The sequence below is a fragment of the Pagrus major genome, chromosome 6, assembly GCF_040436345.1.
Source record: "Pagrus major chromosome 6, Pma_NU_1.0".
Lineage (NCBI taxonomy): Eukaryota > Metazoa > Chordata > Actinopteri > Spariformes > Sparidae > Pagrus > Pagrus major.
The window spans coordinates 26,218,216-26,240,075 of NC_133220.1; the positions used below are offsets into that span (position 1 = coordinate 26,218,216).

At 41.9% G+C, this 21,860-nt stretch overlaps 2 protein-coding genes across 2 annotated transcripts; one reads left to right on the forward strand and one right to left on the reverse strand.

Annotated features, from left to right (window-relative positions):
• Nucleotides 1-1,079: 1,079 nt before the first annotated feature.
• On the reverse strand, nucleotides 1,080-8,790 carry ubap1 (ubiquitin associated protein 1). Its single transcript, XM_073468689.1, has 7 exons — nucleotides 8,636-8,790; nucleotides 6,301-6,349; nucleotides 5,093-5,217; nucleotides 3,773-4,591; nucleotides 3,483-3,641; nucleotides 2,804-2,905; nucleotides 1,080-2,625 (listed from the first exon to the last, which is right to left on the reverse strand). The coding sequence occupies exons 2-7, from the start codon at nucleotides 6,338-6,340 to the stop codon at nucleotides 2,485-2,487; spliced, it is 1,386 nt and encodes a 461-aa protein (XP_073324790.1). The 5' UTR covers nucleotides 6,341-6,349; nucleotides 8,636-8,790; the 3' UTR covers nucleotides 1,080-2,484.
• A 1,345-nt stretch (nucleotides 8,791-10,135) lies between these two features.
• Nucleotides 10,136-20,835, forward strand: ube2r2 (ubiquitin-conjugating enzyme E2R 2). Its single transcript, XM_073467848.1, has 6 exons — nucleotides 10,136-10,709; nucleotides 11,020-11,209; nucleotides 13,459-13,545; nucleotides 13,616-13,713; nucleotides 15,195-15,329; nucleotides 15,429-20,835. The coding sequence occupies exons 2-6, from the start codon at nucleotides 11,033-11,035 to the stop codon at nucleotides 15,712-15,714; spliced, it is 783 nt and encodes a 260-aa protein (XP_073323949.1). The 5' UTR covers nucleotides 10,136-10,709; nucleotides 11,020-11,032; the 3' UTR covers nucleotides 15,715-20,835.
• The last annotated feature ends 1,025 nt before the right edge of the window (nucleotides 20,836-21,860 follow it).

Genomic DNA, 21,860 nt, shown 5'->3' on the forward strand with positions numbered 1-21,860 from the left:
ACGCTACCCTTAATAACGAGAACCTAGCTGCGTGTCATCCCCACACAGCTTGCGAATCGTAACAGAAATGGGAGGAGGCATTGATGGAGGAGGCCCAGAACCTGCTATACTGTATTCACTCCAACGTGTGAGGCTGTCAGAGGAGTGGATGTCATCTGGCATCATGTGTGATTAAGGAAACCACACTTGAGTTATGTAAGGCGACAATAATACCACTTATGTGTTTATAAAGCGAGTGTGCTATTCTTCTTTATCACAGTAAATCAAGAAGGAAGGCAATTAAAACGGGGTGAAAACACTTGCTTGCTGATCATGTTAACCACATGTCAGACAGAAGACTGGCTTAAATAAGGATAATACACCTAACACTGCACATTGTAAGTGTCATGTTATTAGCTCGCCCAAGGCACTGCCCTAACCAAAGAATGAAAATGGACTGAAGGACAGGTTCGGGATGACGTGTCACTTGAACAAACACTGGGATGTGCTCATCCATCTGGTTTGAGTGGTGCTGTATCATCTGCAGAGACTTGGTTGCCAATATTTTTCATTAAACAAGTACAATTATATGTGTATCGGCAATAAACTTCGCTATGACTGTATTTGTCTAACCAGAAGTTATTTTAAAATAGATTGGTGGTTATGAAGTTTCTTTTTGCATGTGTGGAACGTAGGACAAAGTACTGGACCTGCCCCAAGCAAAGTGCCGGTTCTCCCAGTCACATTTTTTCTAATTTTAAGCCCTTAATCTGTTACCATGCCTCTCTCACAATCCCCATCAGAACCACAGAGCCCAAGATTATGGAAATTTCTGCCATCTTTGCCCTCAGTACAATTGAGCAGCTTTATAAACATACTGTATGTAGCATTGAACTCAAGAGGTCCGTTAACACAAACTATAAAAATAAAAGATCCAGATCTTATTTTAAACATTACACCCAATGAACATATGGAAAATGCTTCTGATGTGTGGTGACCGACATGCTTTTTTAAGACTGTGGGGACGCCAACAAAAAAAGATGAAAACTCATTCCATATTACACTTGAGAAAAAAAAGTGGACAAGTCAACAAACCAAAGTCATGTTTGATTAGATTTTTGTGATATGAAGTCCAATAACAGAACAAATGATAGAAATCAATAAAATTAAACCTTTACAACCAAATTTCCAGAAGGCTTGAAGACCGTTCCTTAACTCCCAACAATTACTTGAGGCTCAAAGTGCCAGTCGACAGTCAGACAATATGAAATGTCTCTATTGCACGATGATGTGGCTGTCCAAACAAGCCTCTCTTACGTTTCTTCGTTGTTTTGTTTTTCAAACCACTCACTCTTTTCCAGTCTGCAAAAAGAAAGTCCATGACATTTAAAAGTGTCACTTTTGTGAGTTAACATATCTTACATTAACATATCAAACTCCTTAATTATAAATGAAAGTGTCAGTGTACTATTTTAAATAAGCTGATAATTATGAAATGTGTGCCTGTGCAGTATGTGACACGTGGGTTTTGGGACATTTCTTATTATTTCCTACAGAGAAACTTTCCACATGTCTCCCCACTCCTTTAACAGGCCATTCCAGTGCAGGTCAAAGAGCGTACTGGGGCAGTAGCATCTCTTTATGTTCTGAGTTATGACGACTAGTCTATTGTGCAGTTCCTATAACAGAAAGCAAAGAAATGGAATCTTCAAATTGCCATGAAAAAGTGCCCAAAAAACAGAAAACAGAAAACAGAGATGAATGCATGAAAGAATAAAGTAGAACAGATCTAGGTGCAGGGCACCAGAGCAGAGAGGGCACTTCTTGAGAGTCAGTTATCTGTCTGGCGTCTGGGCCTTTGTTTTGTTTTGTTTTTTTGTTGTTTTTTTTCTCTTTTTAAGATTTTTAATGTTAGTTTGCTCAGTTTGAAGAGAGCCTCTTCAAGGCCCTGATCCCCTCCACCATTTACTAGGTCTGCACTGAACAGTGGAAGATGGCAGCTTAGTTGTTTAAGGGTTTCAGGAGTTCAAACTGGCCTTTCTGTGATGCAGTCAGAGCCTGGGATCAGCGCCCCATTCGGTCCCGCAGCTTCGCCTGCAGTCAGATAAACACTTCCAAGTGGAAGCAAATCAGAACGGCATCAAAACAGCCACAGCCCAATTTCTTCCAGTTTCTCCTTTCTAGCTCAGACTTTCTTCCCATTCTTTAATACCCTAGCAGTACCAAATCCTGGAACCTAACCCCAGGATTTCTTAGAAAAAAACACCACCATGAAGTATGGCTACACTTTGACCCCCTCCACTCTAGGCACACAGTCTTTAAGAAGTGCTGAGACACAATACGTTTTAGCACAGAGAGAAATACAACTGTCTCCCAGCTGTCCCTTCCACAGCCAAGGCGAGGGCAGGGCATGGTGCGATAGGGTAGGCAGAAGGAAAGGGGCTGTGTTGGGTAGTAGCGGGAGGCAAGCCCTGGGCAGGGCTTTGGTTGGCTGGTTAGCTTGGCTCAGCTTGCTGCAGCCCGAGCCATCAGGTCCTCTAGAGCCTTGTCCTGATCATTGTTGTGGACCAGCAGCACCTCTTTGATGGCATCCCGCTCAAATCCCATCTCGCCAAATCTTGACATTAGCTCAAGGAACTGCAAGGCCTGGGAATGAGAAAAAAAACAACTATAGATTATATAGTTTATAATGTAATCTAGAGACTAAATTATTAAAAGGGTAATGTAGAGGCATTGCTCAGTTAGACAAAACACTATTTTCTGATTTGACTCAACACAATGCATGTTGTTAAGACGAGCAGTTACCTATACAAATTATACAAACCTTTTCCTCTGAACATTGGTACATCTCTAAACATTCCTCCACTGCACTTGAATCGAAGCCCCGCTCACACAGACGCCCGTGGACAAACAGATAGTCCAGTACCTTAGACAAACAATAAGTACATGTTCATTACGTGTCTGCTTTGAAAATCACATTGTTATTAAGGCTTAAAATTAAAATAAAAAACCAAATGAGGATTTGGTTTTGAGTAAACAATAACGCATTATATGATGGGTTGAAATCAATTACTGTTTATGTTCTGTAGGGTTCATTTATTGTGTTGAATGCTGTATGTGCCTTACATGTTCCCAATGTTTTATAGTTATTTAATACCAGCTGGTGCAAATTAAATCTGCCATACGTCTCCATTGGACCTGCTATCTTTTGCTTTTTATCCCACATCTACTGCTATAGCTAGTATAATCCTGGGACAATGGTTGGATAGGTTATATTGTTTAGTTTTAGCTACACAGATCACAAACACACATCTATTGCCATTACTTTAGAGACAACAGACAGTGTGATTTAACAACTTTATTTCAGTTTAAGGCTATATTTACAGTTGCACAGCATTGACCCTTCAGTGAACACAAATACACAACCACACAAACAAGCATGTCTGACAGTAAATATGCTAGGAATCCAGATTTCTGCGCATTGGGGTGAGGGGGTGTCGCACCTGCTCCACGTTCTGCCCTTGTCTCTGCATGGCTCGTAGGACACCCTCATAAGAGTAGCCCATGCCCACAAGGGTTTCCACACATTGGCGCTCACTGGGGGTCATGCTGAGCAGGGCGCCACCACATGGCAGACCAGCAGATCCTGACCCTGGGTTGGCCTAGTGGGAAAAACAAGAGTGAATGTCAATGAGGTTCCTGACGTTTCTAATTAACCATCGCAGGCTCATCTGCCATTCTATACCCCACACAAACACTATTATCAAGTATATAAGTCAGTGTGTAATCTCACCAGTTTGGTTGCACCGCTCTTGTTGTGGCTGGGTGGCTCAGGGGCAACAATAACTTGGCTCTTGGGTATGGTCGGTGGGCTGCCATTGGGTAGGCTCTGTCGGGGGCCAGGGATGGGTGCAGGGAGTGGGCTGTACCTCACTGGTTCTGGGTCTCCAGAATCAGAGAGCTTAGGAAAAGTGAGAGAGCGGATGTTACAGGGTCGATCATCCGTTTCAAACCCTGTTCTCCCAGGATGCCCGACTCTGTCCATGTCCAGCAAGGCAACCAACCCATTGGGTTTATGGGTGAAGCCAGGTTTGGCTGTGAGGCTGGTGTTGGTGCTAGGAGGGGATGGGCTGTTTCCACGTGACCCCCTCTGGGAGACCTCTGGTGGGGATACAGAAGGAGGAGGTAGAGGTTGGGGCTGGCTCTGCAGGATGCTCCTGAGCTCCTCCTTATCGTCCAAAGTTTTGAGCTCCAGTTTGTCAAAGGGGTCCTCTTCCCGCTCAAAGTCAGCTAGGTTGAGGCTGTGCAGCTGGGGAGTGCTAGGCTGGGTTTTCCTGGGGCCAAGGCTTGGGGCAGGCAGTGGAGTGAGGATGGCGTTATGGCTCAGCCCTGCAAGGACAGGGTTCAACGCTGGTGGAAGTAGGTCTTGGTCCTCTGCAGCAGATCGGGGTTTCTTCCCTCCACCACCATCAATGTCCTGGGCCTGCGCCAAAGACTCCCTGCTCTCTGCCTCCTGCTTGGCTGCTGCTTCTTCTGCTCTGGCTTCTGCTGCTCTGGCCTCAGCCAGTTCAACCCCCCAGCGCACGCTACGCCTCTCCAGAGAAAAGTCATACTGTTGCGACAGTAGAATGAGTAAGAAGAGGAATGATGGGCAAGGAGGGCACATAAAGTAACAGAGAAAACAAGAATAATTATGATTATAAGAGACACATGATGTTACAACTTCAGTTGAACAGATTAAACACAGGATGAACTTGTACCACATACATTTAATAAACTCCAAATTTGAGGTTGCTGTAACTTGTAAACAATAAAGGTACTCCATTGTTTTGAGCAGGAATGCTTAACACCTAGCAACTACTGAAATAATTTCTGGTTGTTAACTGTCCCCCCATTGACATGTGCTTGACCACACCTCTCAATCTAAATTACCATAAGCTAAGCATAAGAAGCCTTCTATGTCCATGACCAAAGACGTAATGTTGACACAGCAGGACAACACGATAATGATCAGCACCATAATGTTGTAGGTCACCACAGTTAAGCCCTGCTGTGAGGATGCTGCAGAGGTACACGTAAGTGCAGCATTCATCAGCTAATAACAGTCCTGTACCTGTGTTTCCACCAGCAAAGAGCCACAGTCTGGCGGACAGAAACCAACAGGGAGCCCCACTTTGGCTGGGCAGCGGAATTTTTCATTAACCTTGAAGGGAACATCATCAAGGTAGCTGATGGGTCCTGTGTACAAAAAAATGAATTAAAAAAAGAAGAAATACAAAGCAAGAATACATGAGAAATAAACACTGAATCTACAGGCACCAGTAGACACTGAACCTAAACTCCCCTTAAAACTAACGTTGTAACAGTACATGTAAAAATCCTGGGCCATCACAGTACCAACGTCATCAATCAATCATATGAAGAATTCATCTTACTGTCACACTACAGCGAGAGCTATATCAGTGGGCGAGAGTATAACCATTCTGATCCACACTCCAATCCAGTAAGTGGCAGTAATGCGGCTAAAAAACGTTCTCCACCCACCATTAAACAACAAAAGCAGAAGACGCAATAAAACAAGACGAAGAAGAGACTGGGATCAGCTCCCCATTCGAGACCATGACTGACTAGACACTATGGCGAGGTCAAATGAGACATTAGAGCTACAGGAAATGTCCACTTCTTTCAAATCCGCTGTGTGGAAAAAACTGGACAAGGACGATGAATCGTGCTGTTTGACAGTTTTCAATGAGTGGAAACACAAGCAAACACATATTAGATGGCATCAAGCAGATGAGTCAATTACTGGAGCAAGGCCAACAACTTATCCTTACTGTTTTTTAAGCAGCCTCTAGATGTGAAATCACACAGGGCCAAAGACATTACCGAAGCAATTGGCATTAACGTCACATTTACATTTGTTTATCAAGAGACCTGCCTTAAAATAAGACCTATGTGAGTGTATTAGTGATATAAAAAATATTTAAATATCGATACATCTTGATTCTGAATGTTTGAAACTGTCTAATTTTCCGCAGTATTAATACACCCATACCAGCTGCAGTACAGTATGTCACTCTCTTCTCTCCGAGAGTGAGTTGACGTATGCACCGCTGCACTGCCCAGATAGGCCTAAGTTTATGCATTTGGGATTTTTTGTTGGTTTTTGTCATGTTGAACCGAAACTCGTACCGAAACCGTGTCCACAAATACGAGGTATGAACTGAACCGTGACTCTGTACTGTGACACCACTTCTCCTGACTCAAAACATCAGTGTAGACAAACAGTGGAAGAGGAAAGTTTTAAAAACAGGATCTCACCATTGTTGTATACATCTGATCCAGACTTCCTCGCAGCCATTTAGAGACTCTGAAAAAAGACATCAGCACACCAGGTGAGTTAGTGAGCAGCAGGAGGGCCACGGTTTATTAACTGACAAAGAGTTGATAAGTATAAGCCATTGGTCAATGTATCTTACAAACACAACACTATGGGTACAACAGTGTGCAAATAGGCCAATGTGGACTTCCCCAGCCCTTCTTCCACCTGCCTTCAGGAGTGTGTTTTGTTTAACAGAGTAGTTCTTGAATGATAATTACAGCTCAGAAATTGTTCCTACAGAACAGTTTTAATCAAAGCATGAGAGCAATGACACATGGTACACATGGTAGTGCAAAATGTCCTCTATTCAAATTCAAAATCTTCATCATTATCGGCTTTGTACATTCTGTTGCTCTGCATCTGAACTCACATAATCCTGTTATTTGGTCATGCCATGCAACAATGCCTGACATTTCAACACAGTGAAGCCACTGTCTTCACATCCACTGACGCAGAACTTTGATCTGTGTGTTTTCTCAGACCAATGTTCAGTGGAAAAAGTGGTAGATTTGATCCACTGACACAGCTGAAAGGGGCTGATTTGTTAGAAAAAGTACTTTGAGCTTCTATTGGCCAAATTTAAAATAAACACTGAATCAAATGGCTCACTGGTGTGACATGATTAGTTTGCAAGTAGTGTTGAAAATCAACACCCAGCTCTACAGCTTGTTGCATCTTTCAGCTCTTTACTTTTGAGCACTTGACCTTTGATTAAATTACAATCTTAGCACTCCGTCATATGAATAAAGTCAGCCATTTCCACAACACAAACTCACACAAGCCAACTGTACACTATCCACCCAGCACAACATAACATTGAGACAAAGAGGAAACTTGAACATCTGGCGAGAGTTTGTGGGATCAAACTAGTCCTCAAAAGTAAGGCCGACCGATATTATCGGCCGATATTGGCTTATCACAGGTATATCAGTATCAGCATATATGCTGTCCGACTTGCACGGATGTAATTTTGCATAATGCAGAAAAAGATGCTAGGGGTATAATTATTAAATTTCCAGTTAGGTTAATTGTGTCAGTGGTTACTGCACTTATGACTGCAGCAGCATGACCGGTTTGCTCTGTGTATACTAGACATGTAGGCAGAAAACAGGTTATTTACACATTAGCAAATGATAATTAAATAGTATAATGCTAATGCTCTGTTTAGGTGAGTTTATTTTTAGAAAAACAGCAAGTTTTTAATTGCTTGACAGCTTTAATGATGCTTAAATCACTGAGACATGAATGTAGTCATACATTAATTTATACTTACAGATCAACAGTTAAATCACCCATTACCAGTCAACTTTACTTACGTATTAGTAATAACGTAACCATCAGAGGCAAATGTGTCTATGCTGATTTATTAGTACTACCCTAGAAGCTGTACACGCCCATTAGCCTCATTTTTTTGTTTGGTCAAAATACTTGCACTAGACTAAACGCTGTGACTGTGAAAATCTTGTTAAAAATGGGACACACATGACCAGGAAGTGTCTCGTGATCAGGCATCTATCAGATTTGTTTCAGATATTGATTTAGTAGTTAGCATATAGTTAGCAGCTACGTAGAGATGATATCATGTACTTCTTGTCACTGTGTTCCGTAACTATTTCTATCACTTAGCTAGTCCTCGCGGTCAGAGCGCAGTTAAGTTAGTGTTAATATTGCAGACAACAGTGACAACCGAGCACAGGACAACTCGCTGAGGTAATTAGGTCGGCTAATTTATGAGGAGTGAACTTACATCTCAAAACGATAACGAAACAATTGCTGTTACTGTAGTTCATCACATTTTTTTAGGCAAGCTTCTGTTTAAATAGCAACGCCAAGGCTCCCAGCTGTCATGTTTGTCTCGTAATCATGCTAGCGACGCAGTGAAGTACGTTGTAATCATTAGCTAGTGTTACTTTAGTTATATCAGCGTTAATTAGCAACAAGCTAAGCTATTACTATCAGTGGATACTCCTACTCCTAGCTCAGTGCGCTAACAGTGTTCATAAAGTGACAGTTTTGCTAGTAAGTCAAAGTGGGATATGGCTTTGGTTAGCGTTAGCCGAATATTAAGGTCGAATAAATGAGTTTGCTGACAATAATCACGACTCGCTGACTAATGTTTTTGCGGAAAAGCTACCGTACATGCTAATACGCTTAGTTAGCTTCGCCAGTGGCCTGGCAGTAACGTTGTGTGGCTGGATAGGATAGACCGCTGTCTGTTCTGCCACCGCCCCTGAAACAAAGCTGAGCTCACACATGAACACACACTCCTCTCACCTGTATCTGCTCCGTCTTTTCCTTTCAAAATCCAAACGACGTCTTGTCGAGGTGGCACTCAAATATAAACTATTCTCCGAATGAGTTTTATTTATGACATCTCTTTCCTGCTTCAGCGTGGGACGCCATCTTGATTTGTCAAGCTCCCTTCCACTGGTTCCTGTCTGACGTCACTCACCTACGTGACGTCAGAGCATCACAACACTACATCCAGCTGCGTGCACCGACTGTGTTTGCATACTGATAGGTACTTTTAGTAAAGAAAAGGTAGAAACAGATGGTAAAACAGCGCTTGTCATCACTTAATTAATTTAATTTAATTGATTTTCATCACCATGTTGTTGACATTGTAGAGGGACAACAACATGCACGAGCCACTCCCTGAATGAATGCACAAAACTGGACTGAAGGCAGAGAGAACCACTAAGTTAGTTATTATAAGTTGACTAAAAGAATATGTAATACAAATCTATATCAAATGTGTTCATTTGAACTAATCTAAAGCAAATTTCATTGAAAAGGGGAGCTGTTTTCACTTGTTTCTTGTCTAGCCTGTTAACTTTATTATAGTATTTGTGAGAAAATCAAAAACATACTGACCTATGATGATGACACTGATGATGATAATGCTGCTGACAATGTTAGATCAACTTTACAAAGAGATCATTTCTGTGGATTTTTTTTTTTTTTTTTCAAGGCCAAGACTAAGTCTTGGAGCCTTCAAGATGTCTAAGAATAAGATTGTGTCAGATCAGCATCTTCTACTCCCAATTCTGAAGCTTATTTATCTCCTTGACACAAGAATTTGTGTAGACTTGAACCCTTTATGTATCCTCTTTATCATTTCTGACATTAAGAGAAATGAATAGTGGTTAAATATAAAGTATCATGTACCACTTACTATTCATCAGAAGTTAAACTGTCAGACTGCCAAAAAGCCTTTATTTATTTTAAAACGCTAGCAGTGGAGGGTTCTGAATGATGTAATCAATTAGGCTATATAGACTAAACTGATCTATTAAGATAAGCCACTCATTGTTGTCCGAGCTGATAAACCAGAGAGTGGCACAGTGGCACGTCAATAATTGATCAAACAAATGAATGGATATCACATGCCTACATTGTTTACAGTTTACTCTGAAAACACATAATTATAAAATATAAATAAGAAGAAACATGAAATGACAGTTATGATATTTGGCTGATCAGTAAAGAGATGCAAATGGAGATAATGAACCTAATCGTTAATCAATTTTAATACAATTATAAGTAATTATTATTATTATTATTATTATTATTATTATTATTATTATTATAAGGTTAATTGTAGTAAGAATTAAAACATCTAAATGTCTTGTTATAGAAAATTGTGAATGCTTTCATCGTTTCATTCATTTTTATTAAAATTATCTTATTTTTTGCTCAGCCTCGAGAGCGCGCACGTCACGCTCTCACCCGTACGTGCTTTACGTTCTGCAGACACGCGCAATGATAGCCGGAAGCACCGATGGGAGGAAAATAAAAATCGATGAAATCCACTGTAATTCGCGAGTGTAAACCTCTCACTTACTGTCCTTTTTCGCGACCGTAGGCTCGAATTTATTCTCCACGTCCACTGCCACTGTGCCGGAGGGGACGGTAGGGAGCAGAAGAGCTGCTCCGTTTGAACGAAGTTGCTCGGTAGGGGTTTAGCTGACGTGTGGAGAAGTTGAGACTGCCAGAGAGCAGATAAACAAACATAAACAAGCAGGGATCAGCTGAGCGCCAGCCCGAACCGAACCAGCAGCACGGAGAGATGTCAGGGAGAACGAGTTTCCTCTTTTGTGCCCAAGAATGATCCACAGGAGACCGTGACTTACACTGATACTAGCTCCATGTCAACTGTCAACACTGGCACACAAAGAATTTCGGAAACACAACACGAGGACCAGCCATAGGCTTTAGCAGAGAATCCACTGCTCCTGTCCCTGTCTCTGTGTCAAGACTTAGCCAGGCTAGCATGGACAACCAATGAGTTTACCTTCCAGTTCTCAGCTGTAACGACACGAATACATATTACAGTGCAAGGAGAGAGGTAAACACTTTTTTATTAACTTTGCTTCTTCTTCCATAAAGGGCCTGCGAACTGAGGCACTGAACTGAGCTAGCTTGGAAGGCCACATATCCTGTTTGTGTTTGAATTGTTTATGTGGCGGTCAGACTGTTGCTGTGTCTTCTAGCGTGTTCCACAGACACTAGTGTCAACACAAACACAGCTAACAGACTGTAGTTGTTTGCTGCTACTGCCAACAGTAACCATGACATGTAAGATGTGTTAAATGTAAGCAGAATCATTTTTTTCTTTCCAATCTACAATATCCCCCCACCCCCCCTGCTGGTGTCAGAAGTGGGATCAACATGGCCCACCAGGCAACCCCTAGTTCCCAGAAGGCCCTGATGATGGAGCTGAAGTCTCTGCAGGAGCAGCCGGTGGAGGGCTTCCGCATCACTCTGGTGGAGGAGTCTGACCTCTACAACTGGGAAGTGGCCATCTTCGGACCCCCAAACACCCTGTATGAGGGAGGCTACTTCAAGGTGGGACACAACTTTCAATAATGGATTCAGAGTAGTCAAAACTTTGCACAGTGTTTAGACACATTCATGAAGCTTATTTTTTTACATAATAAATGTATACGGTGCAGCTGTGCTCCCTGGCATGTTTTCTTCCTGAGTAAAGGACTGCAAGTAATGATTAATTTCATTATCAATTAAAGCTGCTGTAAGCATTATTTTCTTATTAAAATGAGTGTTTAATAGCTCTGTATTCCAACAGAAATCACTGTCATAGAGTGTTTGGTCAGTAACCCGTGTCTCTCCTCCCCAAGGACGGACAGCAAATCTTTGACACTTTAGCTTTAAATAGACTGAAAGCATCAACCAATCATCAAAATAGTTGGCAATAAAGTTTCTGTTGATCGACTAATCAATTAATGGACTGATCGTTAGGGCTCCACAGTATCTGTGTAGGACATACAGGAGATTGCTGCAACTTGGACAACAGACAGCTAGTACACTGACAGGGACTGTGTTTGAACCCGTGTGTCAGACCAAGTAAAGTATTGTCATAATGATTGTTGCACTTTTAAAAACTATAATTCACCAACAAGCCAGCTCACCTCTACTGGTCAGCTCTGAAGTGTTTTCAGGCAGCCATTTACACTTCTCTAATTTGTAGACTTTCTCCCCTGTCCCTTCACTCTCCTTGTCTGCCCCCCCCCCCCCCCAGCTCTATCTATGATGGTTGTGCCTCAGATGGCTATTTTTAGCCCTGAGACCGATATAAATGGCACCTCAGCGCACAGAAAGAGCAAGAGAGAAGGGCATGATGAGACTCATCTTCCTTTTTTCTTTTATGTTACTTATTCAGTGAAACATCCTGAAAATGTGGCGCAGTAAGTGCCTCTATTCAAGTTGGGGCAACGCGTATGATGCTGTAGCCTCCTAGGAATGCCAAAATAACACAGGGCAGAGTAGGCGCTGCTGTAGTCTACTCTCACAGCTGACCAGCATTGATTGCGTTATGCTTTGGCTTCACAGTGACGTCCCTGTGTTATCTATTGTTCTGTCAAATCAGTTTTGTTTATATAGCCTTGATCCACAAGTTTGTTGAGTGTTTTCACAATGTGTAAAACACATTATATTACACCCTCTATTCTTAGACGCTGCAGGTGGATAAGAAAAAAGTACACACAAAAAAAGGGGAGAGACCTCAGAGCAACAGAGGAGGGATCCTCCAATCAGAACAGACAGACAGACAATAGGTACTGTAGCTAGAGTTTCCTGTTTAGCGACATGGAGCCTACTCATTTTGCATTGAGGCAAATATTGCTTACCCCTGACCCACTGTGACACCCACATAATTACATCAACACATTGTAAATATAATTATACTGAATTATAATGCTGGCTTGTTGAGTCTGGTGTACTAAGGAGAGGAATGCCTTGATTGTTTGATTGATCTGCATTTAATGAAAGATTGCCGGCAGAGATTGACTCGAATAACTGCATGTAACTTTGTTTCCGCTGCTGAACCCTGCGTGGCTCCACAGTCATGCATTTGGGACGGGGATAAGATGTTTCGGTATGTGTCTGCATGTCAGTATGGTAACTGATAGCAAGCACTGAAACTTGTGCCAGCGCGTCGTGACATCTGTGTTTTTAACGTCTCAAAGCTGCGCCACCATAGCGACTAGTCGCGGAGCAATGATAGTCCTATCTGAGTGGCAGCAGTCCAGTGAGAGCTGGGGTGGTGTTACACACACCCAAGCCTCTAATGTTGATAATTGCACAATACTTTGGGAAGAACAGACAGAACCAGAAACACCAGCTTTTAGTCCCTTAATGTCCAGCTGTATTGAAACATAGATGTAACTGCTTGACTGTGTGATCGTTTCATGGTTGAATGTATGATATATTTATATACAGGAAGCTGCTTTGTGGTTGAATTCTTGCTTTGAGTCGACTTGTGCAGTTAGAAGAGTCAGTCAAGAGAGAGCTTATTTTTTATGCATCATTTCAGTTGGATTTGAACAGTGAACAGTGTCCAATTTGTCATATCACTTCAGTCTGGACATATCAAATTTGAGGAGAGAGAGGATGTATTTCAAACGTATGTGTATTTTGTTTATTTGGAGTGTGTTTTTTTCCATATTTCATTTCATTTCATTTCACCAAACATCACTTCTCACATCTCCCTAGGGGCGTCTCCAGCAGGTCTCAACGGAAGTCAAGCTCGGCTGTCTGTAAAACATGTGTTGACTGTCAGCTTCTGTTTGTTCTCTCAGGCTCACATCAAGTTCCCAGTTGACTACCCGTACTCCCCACCCACCTTCCGCTTCCTCACCAAGATGTGGCACCCCAACATCTACGAGGTAAAACAATTTGTGTTAGTCATTTTATATGTGTGCACATGTTATATGGTCTATTTTGCTCTCTTTCCAGAACGGAGATGTGTGCATCTCCATCCTGCACCCTCCTGTCGATGACCCTCAGAGCGGGGAGCTACCCTCTGAAAGATGGAACCCCACCCAGAATGTCAGGTAATCTCCGCCTGGTTCACAAAGTGGGGTCCAGGGAGCTCCAGTGGTCTTTGGGGGGTTCCAGAAAAAGGGGATTAATTTATATTCACTATAATTCAAGGTGCTTTATTTGTCACATACACAGAGCATACAATACAATGTGCAGTGAAATGCACTTTAGGCCCTCCAGAGATTATTTTATATAAACTGGTAATAGAAAGAGAAAAGATAAGAAAAAATAGTAATAAGATGTAGAGATGAAAAGATACAAATCAAATATTACAGTATGTTTACAAATTATGTTATATACATAACATATTGGTTATAACTATACACAAATATTACTACAAAAAGTAAAGGTGGCAAAGTATGGTGATGATGCAAACACACAGTTGGTGTTGTTGAAAAGTGAATAGATGGATGAATAATAATAATTCCATCCATAAGTAACACAATAACAGAAGTTATGACTGTTTGGGCATGGCTGACAAAGACTTTCAGTAATAAAACATCCAAAAGTAAAAATATTATTATCAGATGAGTGTGAGGACCACTGATCTAAGCCACACAGCCTTCTATATGCATTTGAATCCACTCTAAAAGTAAAGTCTCTAAGTAAAGGAATGCTGGATTATAAGTACAATAGACTGATTTTAAAATGTCTTGCTCAGTGGTACATAGTACCTCCTATTAAATTTGTGTTTTTGAATGTAGAATATAGGATGACAAAGCCAAGTAGTAATGGGTTATACAGCTTTAAAATCATAATAATATTGTGATATTCTAGGAGTATTGGGATACTAGATATATATCTGGATATTTGACTTTCTCAGTAAAGCGGTTATAATGACTAAGTGAGTAAAGACAAGTATTAGAACAAGTAGAACAGTCTGGTTAATTCAGAAAATTACATAAATGTACTATAATGTCGCCTTTGAAACCAGGAAAAGAAAACACGTACACTATATCAATTCTGATTCAATTCTTCTATATTCTCTGCTATCAAAAATGCCCAAAAGACATATTTAAAAAAAGAAAAGCAAGAAATCCAAGAGTAGAGGACTTGCCATGCTTGTGTAATGTTTCATGTAATATACATACAGCATAAATCAAAAGTAACAACATTCAGACTGGTGTGAATTAACATGTGCAGCTTCAGTGTTCCTTTGTTCATCTTAAGAACGAGACAGTACTGCGGGGCAGCTTTCAGAATTCCTTTTAAAATGAACATGTCAGCAGGACTGGTTTTGTCGAGGACTCGTGGTAAAGTGCTGAGTCTGTATTTATTTGAGAACCTGAGCAGATTGGATGCAGCGTGTAATTGAGCCACAAGGGGAAAGAGGTGAGGTAACGCCTCTGTCTGAGCTGGGATGAAGGTTATTACAGTTTCAAAAAGCCTGTGCAGAATTTCTTCATCTTTTTCTTTTTTAATACACTGACTGGATCTGATATTTGACTGTCCTCATTTTCTCTCTGTCTGTGTGCTGTTCCTCCATCATCAGGACGATCCTGCTCAGTGTGATCTCTCTGCTCAATGAGCCGAACACCTTCTCCCCAGCCAATGTGGACGCGTCTGTCATGTTTCGCAAATGGAGGGACAGCAAAGGCAAGGACAAGGAGTATGCAGAGATTATCAGGTAATAATCTTCATAAGAAGTGTTTCACTCGTGTACAGACATATGGCAACTCAGTCCACTTAGAAGATAACGTCAAACTCTGACTGTCTCGGCCCACAGGAAGCAGGTGATGTCAACAGCAGCAGAGGCTGAGCGTGATGGCGTCAAGGTGCCGACCACGTTGGCGGAGTACTGCGTCCAGACCAGGGTTCCCTCCCAGGACAGCAGTTCAGACCTCCTCTACGACGACCTCTATGATGACGACATGGAGGAGGAGGACGAGGAGGAGGACGAGAGCGAGATGGAGTCTGTAGGCGAAGCCGGGGGGATGAGCTCAGTCGAGGACGGCGGGACGTCCACCAGGCATTACGACAACCAGGACGACTCTGGCAACGAAGACTCGTGATGATCTGGATGACAACTCCTCCCTGCCAACCCACCCTCCTCCACCCTCCTTCTTTTATGTGTTCCGTTACAATTTTCTGTTTGTGTGCGTGTGTGTGTGTTTGCCCATACAGTGGGGTCAAAGGTCTACTGCCAAAAACCGTTTCATCATTTATTAAACTAATACAAACCATTGGTCAAATAATAGTTGTCAGATGCTTTTACATAGGTTTTTAGCAAAGGTTTGTTGGTACTGTTTTCACTCAAAGTCCGAATTTGGTGTTTCCACCGTTTGCCTTAATTACAGCTTGCACTCTGTTAGGCGTCAGACGTTCTGGCAGAGTTTGAGAATTGAAATGAATCCAGCACAGTTTGAGAGTGTTCGTCATGTTATATTAAAGCTCACGTTTGTAAATGTTCCTGGTGAGGAGGTTGAAGATCCATCCTCATCAACACTGATGTAAAGGACCAGTGTGTAGGATTTAGTGGCATTTAGCTGTGAGGTTGCAGATCACAACAAACAAAACTGCCCACATTTGTGAAACACACTAAAGGCCCTCTCCAGAGCGAGTGTTTGGTTTGTCACTTCTGGGCTACCGTAGAAACATGGCGGTGCAACATGGCGGACTCTGTAGAAGAGATCCTGCTCCCTTTATAGATGTAAAAGGCTCATTCTAAGGGAATGAAAACACCAGTTCTTAGTTTCAGGAGAGAATGCAAAAATGAAAACACAATTATCAATATTGTATTCAATTTCTGCCAGTAGATCCCTCTAAATGCCCCTAAATTCTCCACCGGACCTTTAAATTCAGTGGTATTACTCCGTGGGTCAGTGTGTGAGAAATCATGTGCAAGTTACTGACTCCAGACGAGGCAAAACATCCCCACAAATAAATATTTCCCTCATTGTGGTTAAATCTAGCTTGTTGTATTACACTGTCATGCAACCGCACATTCTGGACTGTCAGTTGCTTGGCTGCAACCATGAAGCTTTTTGCAAAGAACGAGTCTTAAACGGTGAAAGTTCAGTATTGTGCAGCCCATGCTAAACCATTTAAGAAGTGGTTTGGTAACTGCTAGAGTTTGTTGGTTTCCTTCAGCTTGAGTAGGACTGTCTTTGTTGCGTTGGCTTGCATCTTGGATGCAGACGCTGTTCAGTCTTATAAAGATGTTGGTTTTTATACCATGGTGCCATCTTTATGTCTGTCTGGTCCCTGGCTCAAACCATTTAATCACAGTCCAGTAACAGTTAGCTGCTAATTAAATGTCCAGTTTGTAAGATAGCTGATTGTTGAGTCTAAATCCCAACTATCTTACAAATGGGACCTTTTAATGGACCATAATAATTAACATTGTGCAGGAGCATACACGTGTTAATGTTTGGATTATACTGCGTACACGATGAGACAAACATTTCAGAAAATCTTCCCATCGCATAAACCAGTATTTCAGTTACTTACAGGCATTTCCCAAAAGATAAAAATGAAGTCAGTTCTAAATAATTCCATATTTGAAAACTTTCCCCCGAAGTCAACAGATTGTCTTAGTTTTTGATAAATGATGAAAACAAACTGTCCTTGTGGTGGTCTCTTGAACCCCTCTGTAGCTGGCCAGCTCTTCAACTGGCTAGTCCACGTCAGATTGTATGTGTTCAAAGATCGGTTCTACCCACCGTGTCTTTACTTGTTGCTGTTTTTTTTTTTTTATGTTAATCTTTTATTTAGCTGTTTGACATTCTGTCCTCCCTAACTTCTCCCTTGTAATTCCTGGGATGGCTCAGACAGTCTAATGGCTAACGGACACTTTGCTTGTTTGGCTCATTAAGCCGTCGATGAGCTGGCACCACTGTCCATCAGTGTGTCCCGGAATATCTCTGTCCCTCTCGCGCCTGTCTCTTTCGACTTTTGATGCAATCAACTTGAACTTGCAAAAACAGGCTCTTGCCGTGACTCCACCCTCTTGGACCCACCTCGGGTGGTGTCCGTCACAACTGCTCCCTCATGAATCCCTCAAAGCGACGTCATTTGGTCGGGGGGTGAACAAGGTTGAGACCTTTTCTCACGTCGCCTCCTTCGCCTCTCTCTGCCTCTTAAACCTCAGGGCCTCAATGGACTTTCAACGAGAGAGAAAAACCAGTCAAAGAGAAACTTAACACAAAACTGCTCCTCACCTGCACCTCCTTTTTCTTACTTTCTGCATCGCCCGCTGTTTTTCGAGGGGCAGAGAGTGAACTGAAGCTCTCCAATCCCACCGCCAGCGTGTTCACACGTGACAGAGTGTTGCTGTTGGTCCTGATTAGGGTCCGTTCGGTTCTTCTTGGTAGGCTAGAGTCAAATTGAAAAAGAAATCAAAACACACCCGTTGGGACTTTTCTCCTCGAGACAATGCTCACATTATGTTGCGATTGATGTGAAACTGTTACGTTCTTGCGCCGTGACTCCAACTTCAGCTTAAATGCAACTTAGTGAAAATTGGACGTTGTTACTGTGCTACACCACATACAGTGTCTGTTTATGGACAGGGACGAAATCAACATGCAGCTTAGCGACATATTTGCATTTGAATGAATATGACCCTGATTGCCTGTTATCTGTGTGTGTGTGTGTGCGTGCGTGCCTGTATTTACATTCACTATTCATCTATTGACTACAACGTCAGGGTTTTCTTGTTCCTGTCTCTGTGGAACCAGTGCAGACTTCTGTCACACAAGTGAGTTTGCCCAAATGACCTTTTGGACTTGGCCCAGTGGAGAAAATGTCCAGTGTGTTTGCACTGCGTTCCAGTGCTGTGTTTGGGAGGCCTGGATTGGCTGAGGATTTGACTGATTCAAACAACAAAACACCCTCTGAGTATTAAACTTTTGAACACACTGAACAGCCTAATGTGACTATAACTTGTACGACGTCAAGTAAACCGCACATTGTGAGCTGTGTTTTATGGCTGCGGGTATGAATCTGTTGCCCTTTTCAACACAACAGAGCTCGGCGCAAACCTTTGATTCAAATGGATGGATTTTATGCCAAGGAAACCAAGTACAGCCCCACAACCGTTCTTTTTAAAGACTACGGAGAAATGGTGTGGTGGAATAAACGCTGTCTGAATGAACTCGTAAGAGACACCTTTTGGATTTTAATGTGAAGCCAAAGGAGTGAAACATTTCCTCCTGGCCCTGTGCTTTGGAGGCTCACAGACTGGATCTGGTCGAGGACGTTGAGGGGAAATCCACTCCTGAACCGGATCGTTAATGGATTTGATATCAAGGCACAACAGGAAGTGGATAGATGCCAGAGATTCTGAACTTTTCTTGATGTTTTCCCCATTTTTTTTTTGCCCACCCATCACAATATAGAGAAGAAGTAAAGTCGTAGTCACACATCTCATGTGTAGTAGGACTAGTTTGACATATAAATATGGCAAAAAAACTCTTTTTTTGCAGAATTAGATTGAGAAGATTGATACCTCTAACTGTTAAATATGAATCTACCGCCAGAAGCCTGTTAGCTTAGCTTTGCAAAAAGACTGGAAACAGGAAAAGAGCCAGCCCTGCTCTGTCTAGTGGTAAAAAAAAACAAAAAAACAACCCCAACCAGCACTTCTTAAGGATGCAATACGTAGTCAAAGCAAGGTTGCTCCAAACAAATGGGGGGCAGCATATCACCAGAGTAACCGGTAACTGCTGCTAACTGTAGCTGCTGTTAGCGAGCTAGCTCAGTTAGTTGTGGAGGTAGCGATCCGGACAGCTAGCAGTCCAGACTGGGAGGCCAGAGTAGTAGACAGGGCGGGCTGGGGCCTGTTGGTTAGCATGCTAACTGCAGTAGATATCGGTGCAACACAATACATAGATACTTACTTTGGTAACATAGGCCAGAGCCAGGCTAGCTGTTTTTCCCGTTTCAAGTCTTTATGTTATGCTACATGTATGCTAAGCCAAGCGATCGGTGGCTGTAGCTTCATTGTTAATGGACAGGCATGTGTGTGGTATCTTCTCATCTAACTCTGGCAGAAAGCAGAAAAGTGTATTTCCCAAAATTTTGACCTATTCTCTCATATTCTTCTAATATGAAGCTACAGACAGCAGCTAGTTAGCTTAGCTTAGCTGGAACAGGGTCAAACCGCTAGCCCGGTCTATCTAAAGGCTTTAAATCTCATGAGTTGAAATGTTTGTTTGTTTAATCCGTTCATTAAAAATGAAACGTAAAAGGAGAGGTTGTGGCTTTAGCAGGATGCTGGACACTTTCTTTCTCTCCGGTCTTTGTGCTAAACTGCTAACTGCTGGCATTAGCTTCATATTTAACAGACACACATTAAAGTGGTATCAATCTTGTCATCTTATACTTGGCAAGAATGCAAATAAGCGTGTTTCCCAAAATGTCAAACAGTTTTTTGCCTCCAAATTTGTCAGCATAAAGTCTCGGCATAGTTTAGCCCTTATGATAGAAATCCGATGATCAGTTTAGAGCCGTTTGATCTTCAAACCCTCCTCTTCTTTACTGAAATGTATGCCTTGTTTTTATAATGAGGGCAAGTGGAGAAAAGCTAAGCAGGCCTTTTGAGGGAAGAGAGCAACAGTTCTAATCTCTGAGGGATGATGATAATTCCCCAACTCAACCTAAGAAATGACTCACTAAAGGTCTACAGTCTGAGCTGTTGAGGCGTTGCTCCATACACACTATGACATACGAAAAGACTGAATGAAATCATTTAGTTCATTTAATCTGTGTGTGCGCGTGTGTGCGAGCATGTGTGTGTGCACAAATGTGTATTTTTTGAAGCGTGGTCACGCACACTTAATGGACTGACTTGCGCGTGTCCACGGCGCCACCACAATGTGTTCACACCTATTGATGTTTAATGCTGTCCTCGTTGGTTTCATCTTATTTTTCCCTCATCATTTTTGTGTTTGTGAGGATGCAAATGTCACTCATAAAGTTTCTATTGTAAAAGAAAACAAAAAAAGTTACATTGTTGGGTTTGTTTGCAGTATAGCTTTGATATCTGTTGCTAAGCCCGCATTGTCATGGAAAACAGACAACACAGCAAGCTGGATTTTGGAGTAAAATTAGGGGTGATATGCAAATGGAGGCGTACAGTTATTGTGGTTAAGTTGGAAAATCATTCAAAATAAAAACAGTATGTCATTGAAGCCTGTTGAAAGGTTTCCACCTTATTGTGCCATTGACCCCTGGTCACCACTACATGCTACATGGATTAATAGATTATTTTAGATTTGTTATCTTAAATTGTTGGCTCAGTCAAATAACATGAAAACCTACCCCATAGCTTTATATAGTCAAGCATACAACCTTGATTAACAAAAAAGTCGTGACGCCAATTCTTCTTACTCGTTGCAGGCGTCAAACCCAGAATGAGTTTATTTACAAAAAACTAAGTTTTTATCAGTTTGAACATTAAAGCAGCTACAAGGATCTTGATCTGGTTAGCATGTGCATTTGTTTTGAAAGCAACAACATTCAAAAATTACTAACGCAAATTATCAACGGAATGTTGAGAGATTACAGTTTTGATGTTATGACGCGTGTGCATTGTGTTGCAGAGATATCTACTGAAGTTAGCGTGCTAACCAGTTAGCCCTGGCTCATCCAAGTCCTAAGCTCCTGTGCTAGTGGTGTAAACACTAACTGGTGCTCCAAGTCCAGACCACTTCATGCACGGCTAACCGAGCTAACTAGCAGCAGTTAGCAGTGACTTTTGTGATATGCTGCCCTCTTTTTGTTTTTGAGTACAGATTTGACGGCTGGCCAAGTCTTTGGCCTGTGGTAGCAGCTGTTTGCAGGATGTATAGCGATGAGGTCAATAACTGTAGTATGACGATGGTGAAACAAAGTAAAGTTTGTTTTACCAACAGACTACAGAGCGGTTTCGTTCCTTAGGCACTGCTCAATTCATCCTCAGCATGCAGCCATTACAAATAGTTTTAATTTTATGACTCATCCAGACAGAGGAATTAAGTGTAACTATAATAACTATATAGAAATAGCCAATCCTCTCGCTGATGATCTTGTTTTCTTATGTAGGTCATATAGCAGCACCAGTATTAAATTGAGCCAGTTAAAAGTTGTACGTTTAAATATGTTGTACGTTTCCAGTGGATAAGAGGTTGAAAAGGATTTACTTTCTACAGTGTCCCAACTTTGGAACTTTGGTAAT

Coding starts and splice junctions, on each gene's coding strand:
- ubap1 (XM_073468689.1), bottom strand. CDS start 6,340: ATGGCTGCGAGGAAGTCTGGATCAGATGTATACAACAATG. Junction 2,906..3,482: donor AAGGGCAGAACGTGGAGCAG/GTGCGACACCCC, acceptor TGTTTGTCTAAG/GTACTGGACTATCTGTTTGT. Junction 2,626..2,803: donor ACCAATGTTCAGAGGAAAAG/GTTTGTATAATT, acceptor TCTCATTCCCAG/GCCTTGCAGTTCCTTGAGCT.
- ube2r2 (XM_073467848.1), top strand. CDS start 11,033: ATGGCCCACCAGGCAACCCCTAGTTCCCAGAAGGCCCTGATGATGGAG. Junction 13,714..15,194: donor AACCCCACCCAGAATGTCAG/GTAATCTCCGCC, acceptor CTCCATCATCAG/GACGATCCTGCTCAGTGTGA. Junction 15,330..15,428: donor GAGTATGCAGAGATTATCAG/GTAATAATCTTC, acceptor CTCGGCCCACAG/GAAGCAGGTGATGTCAACAG.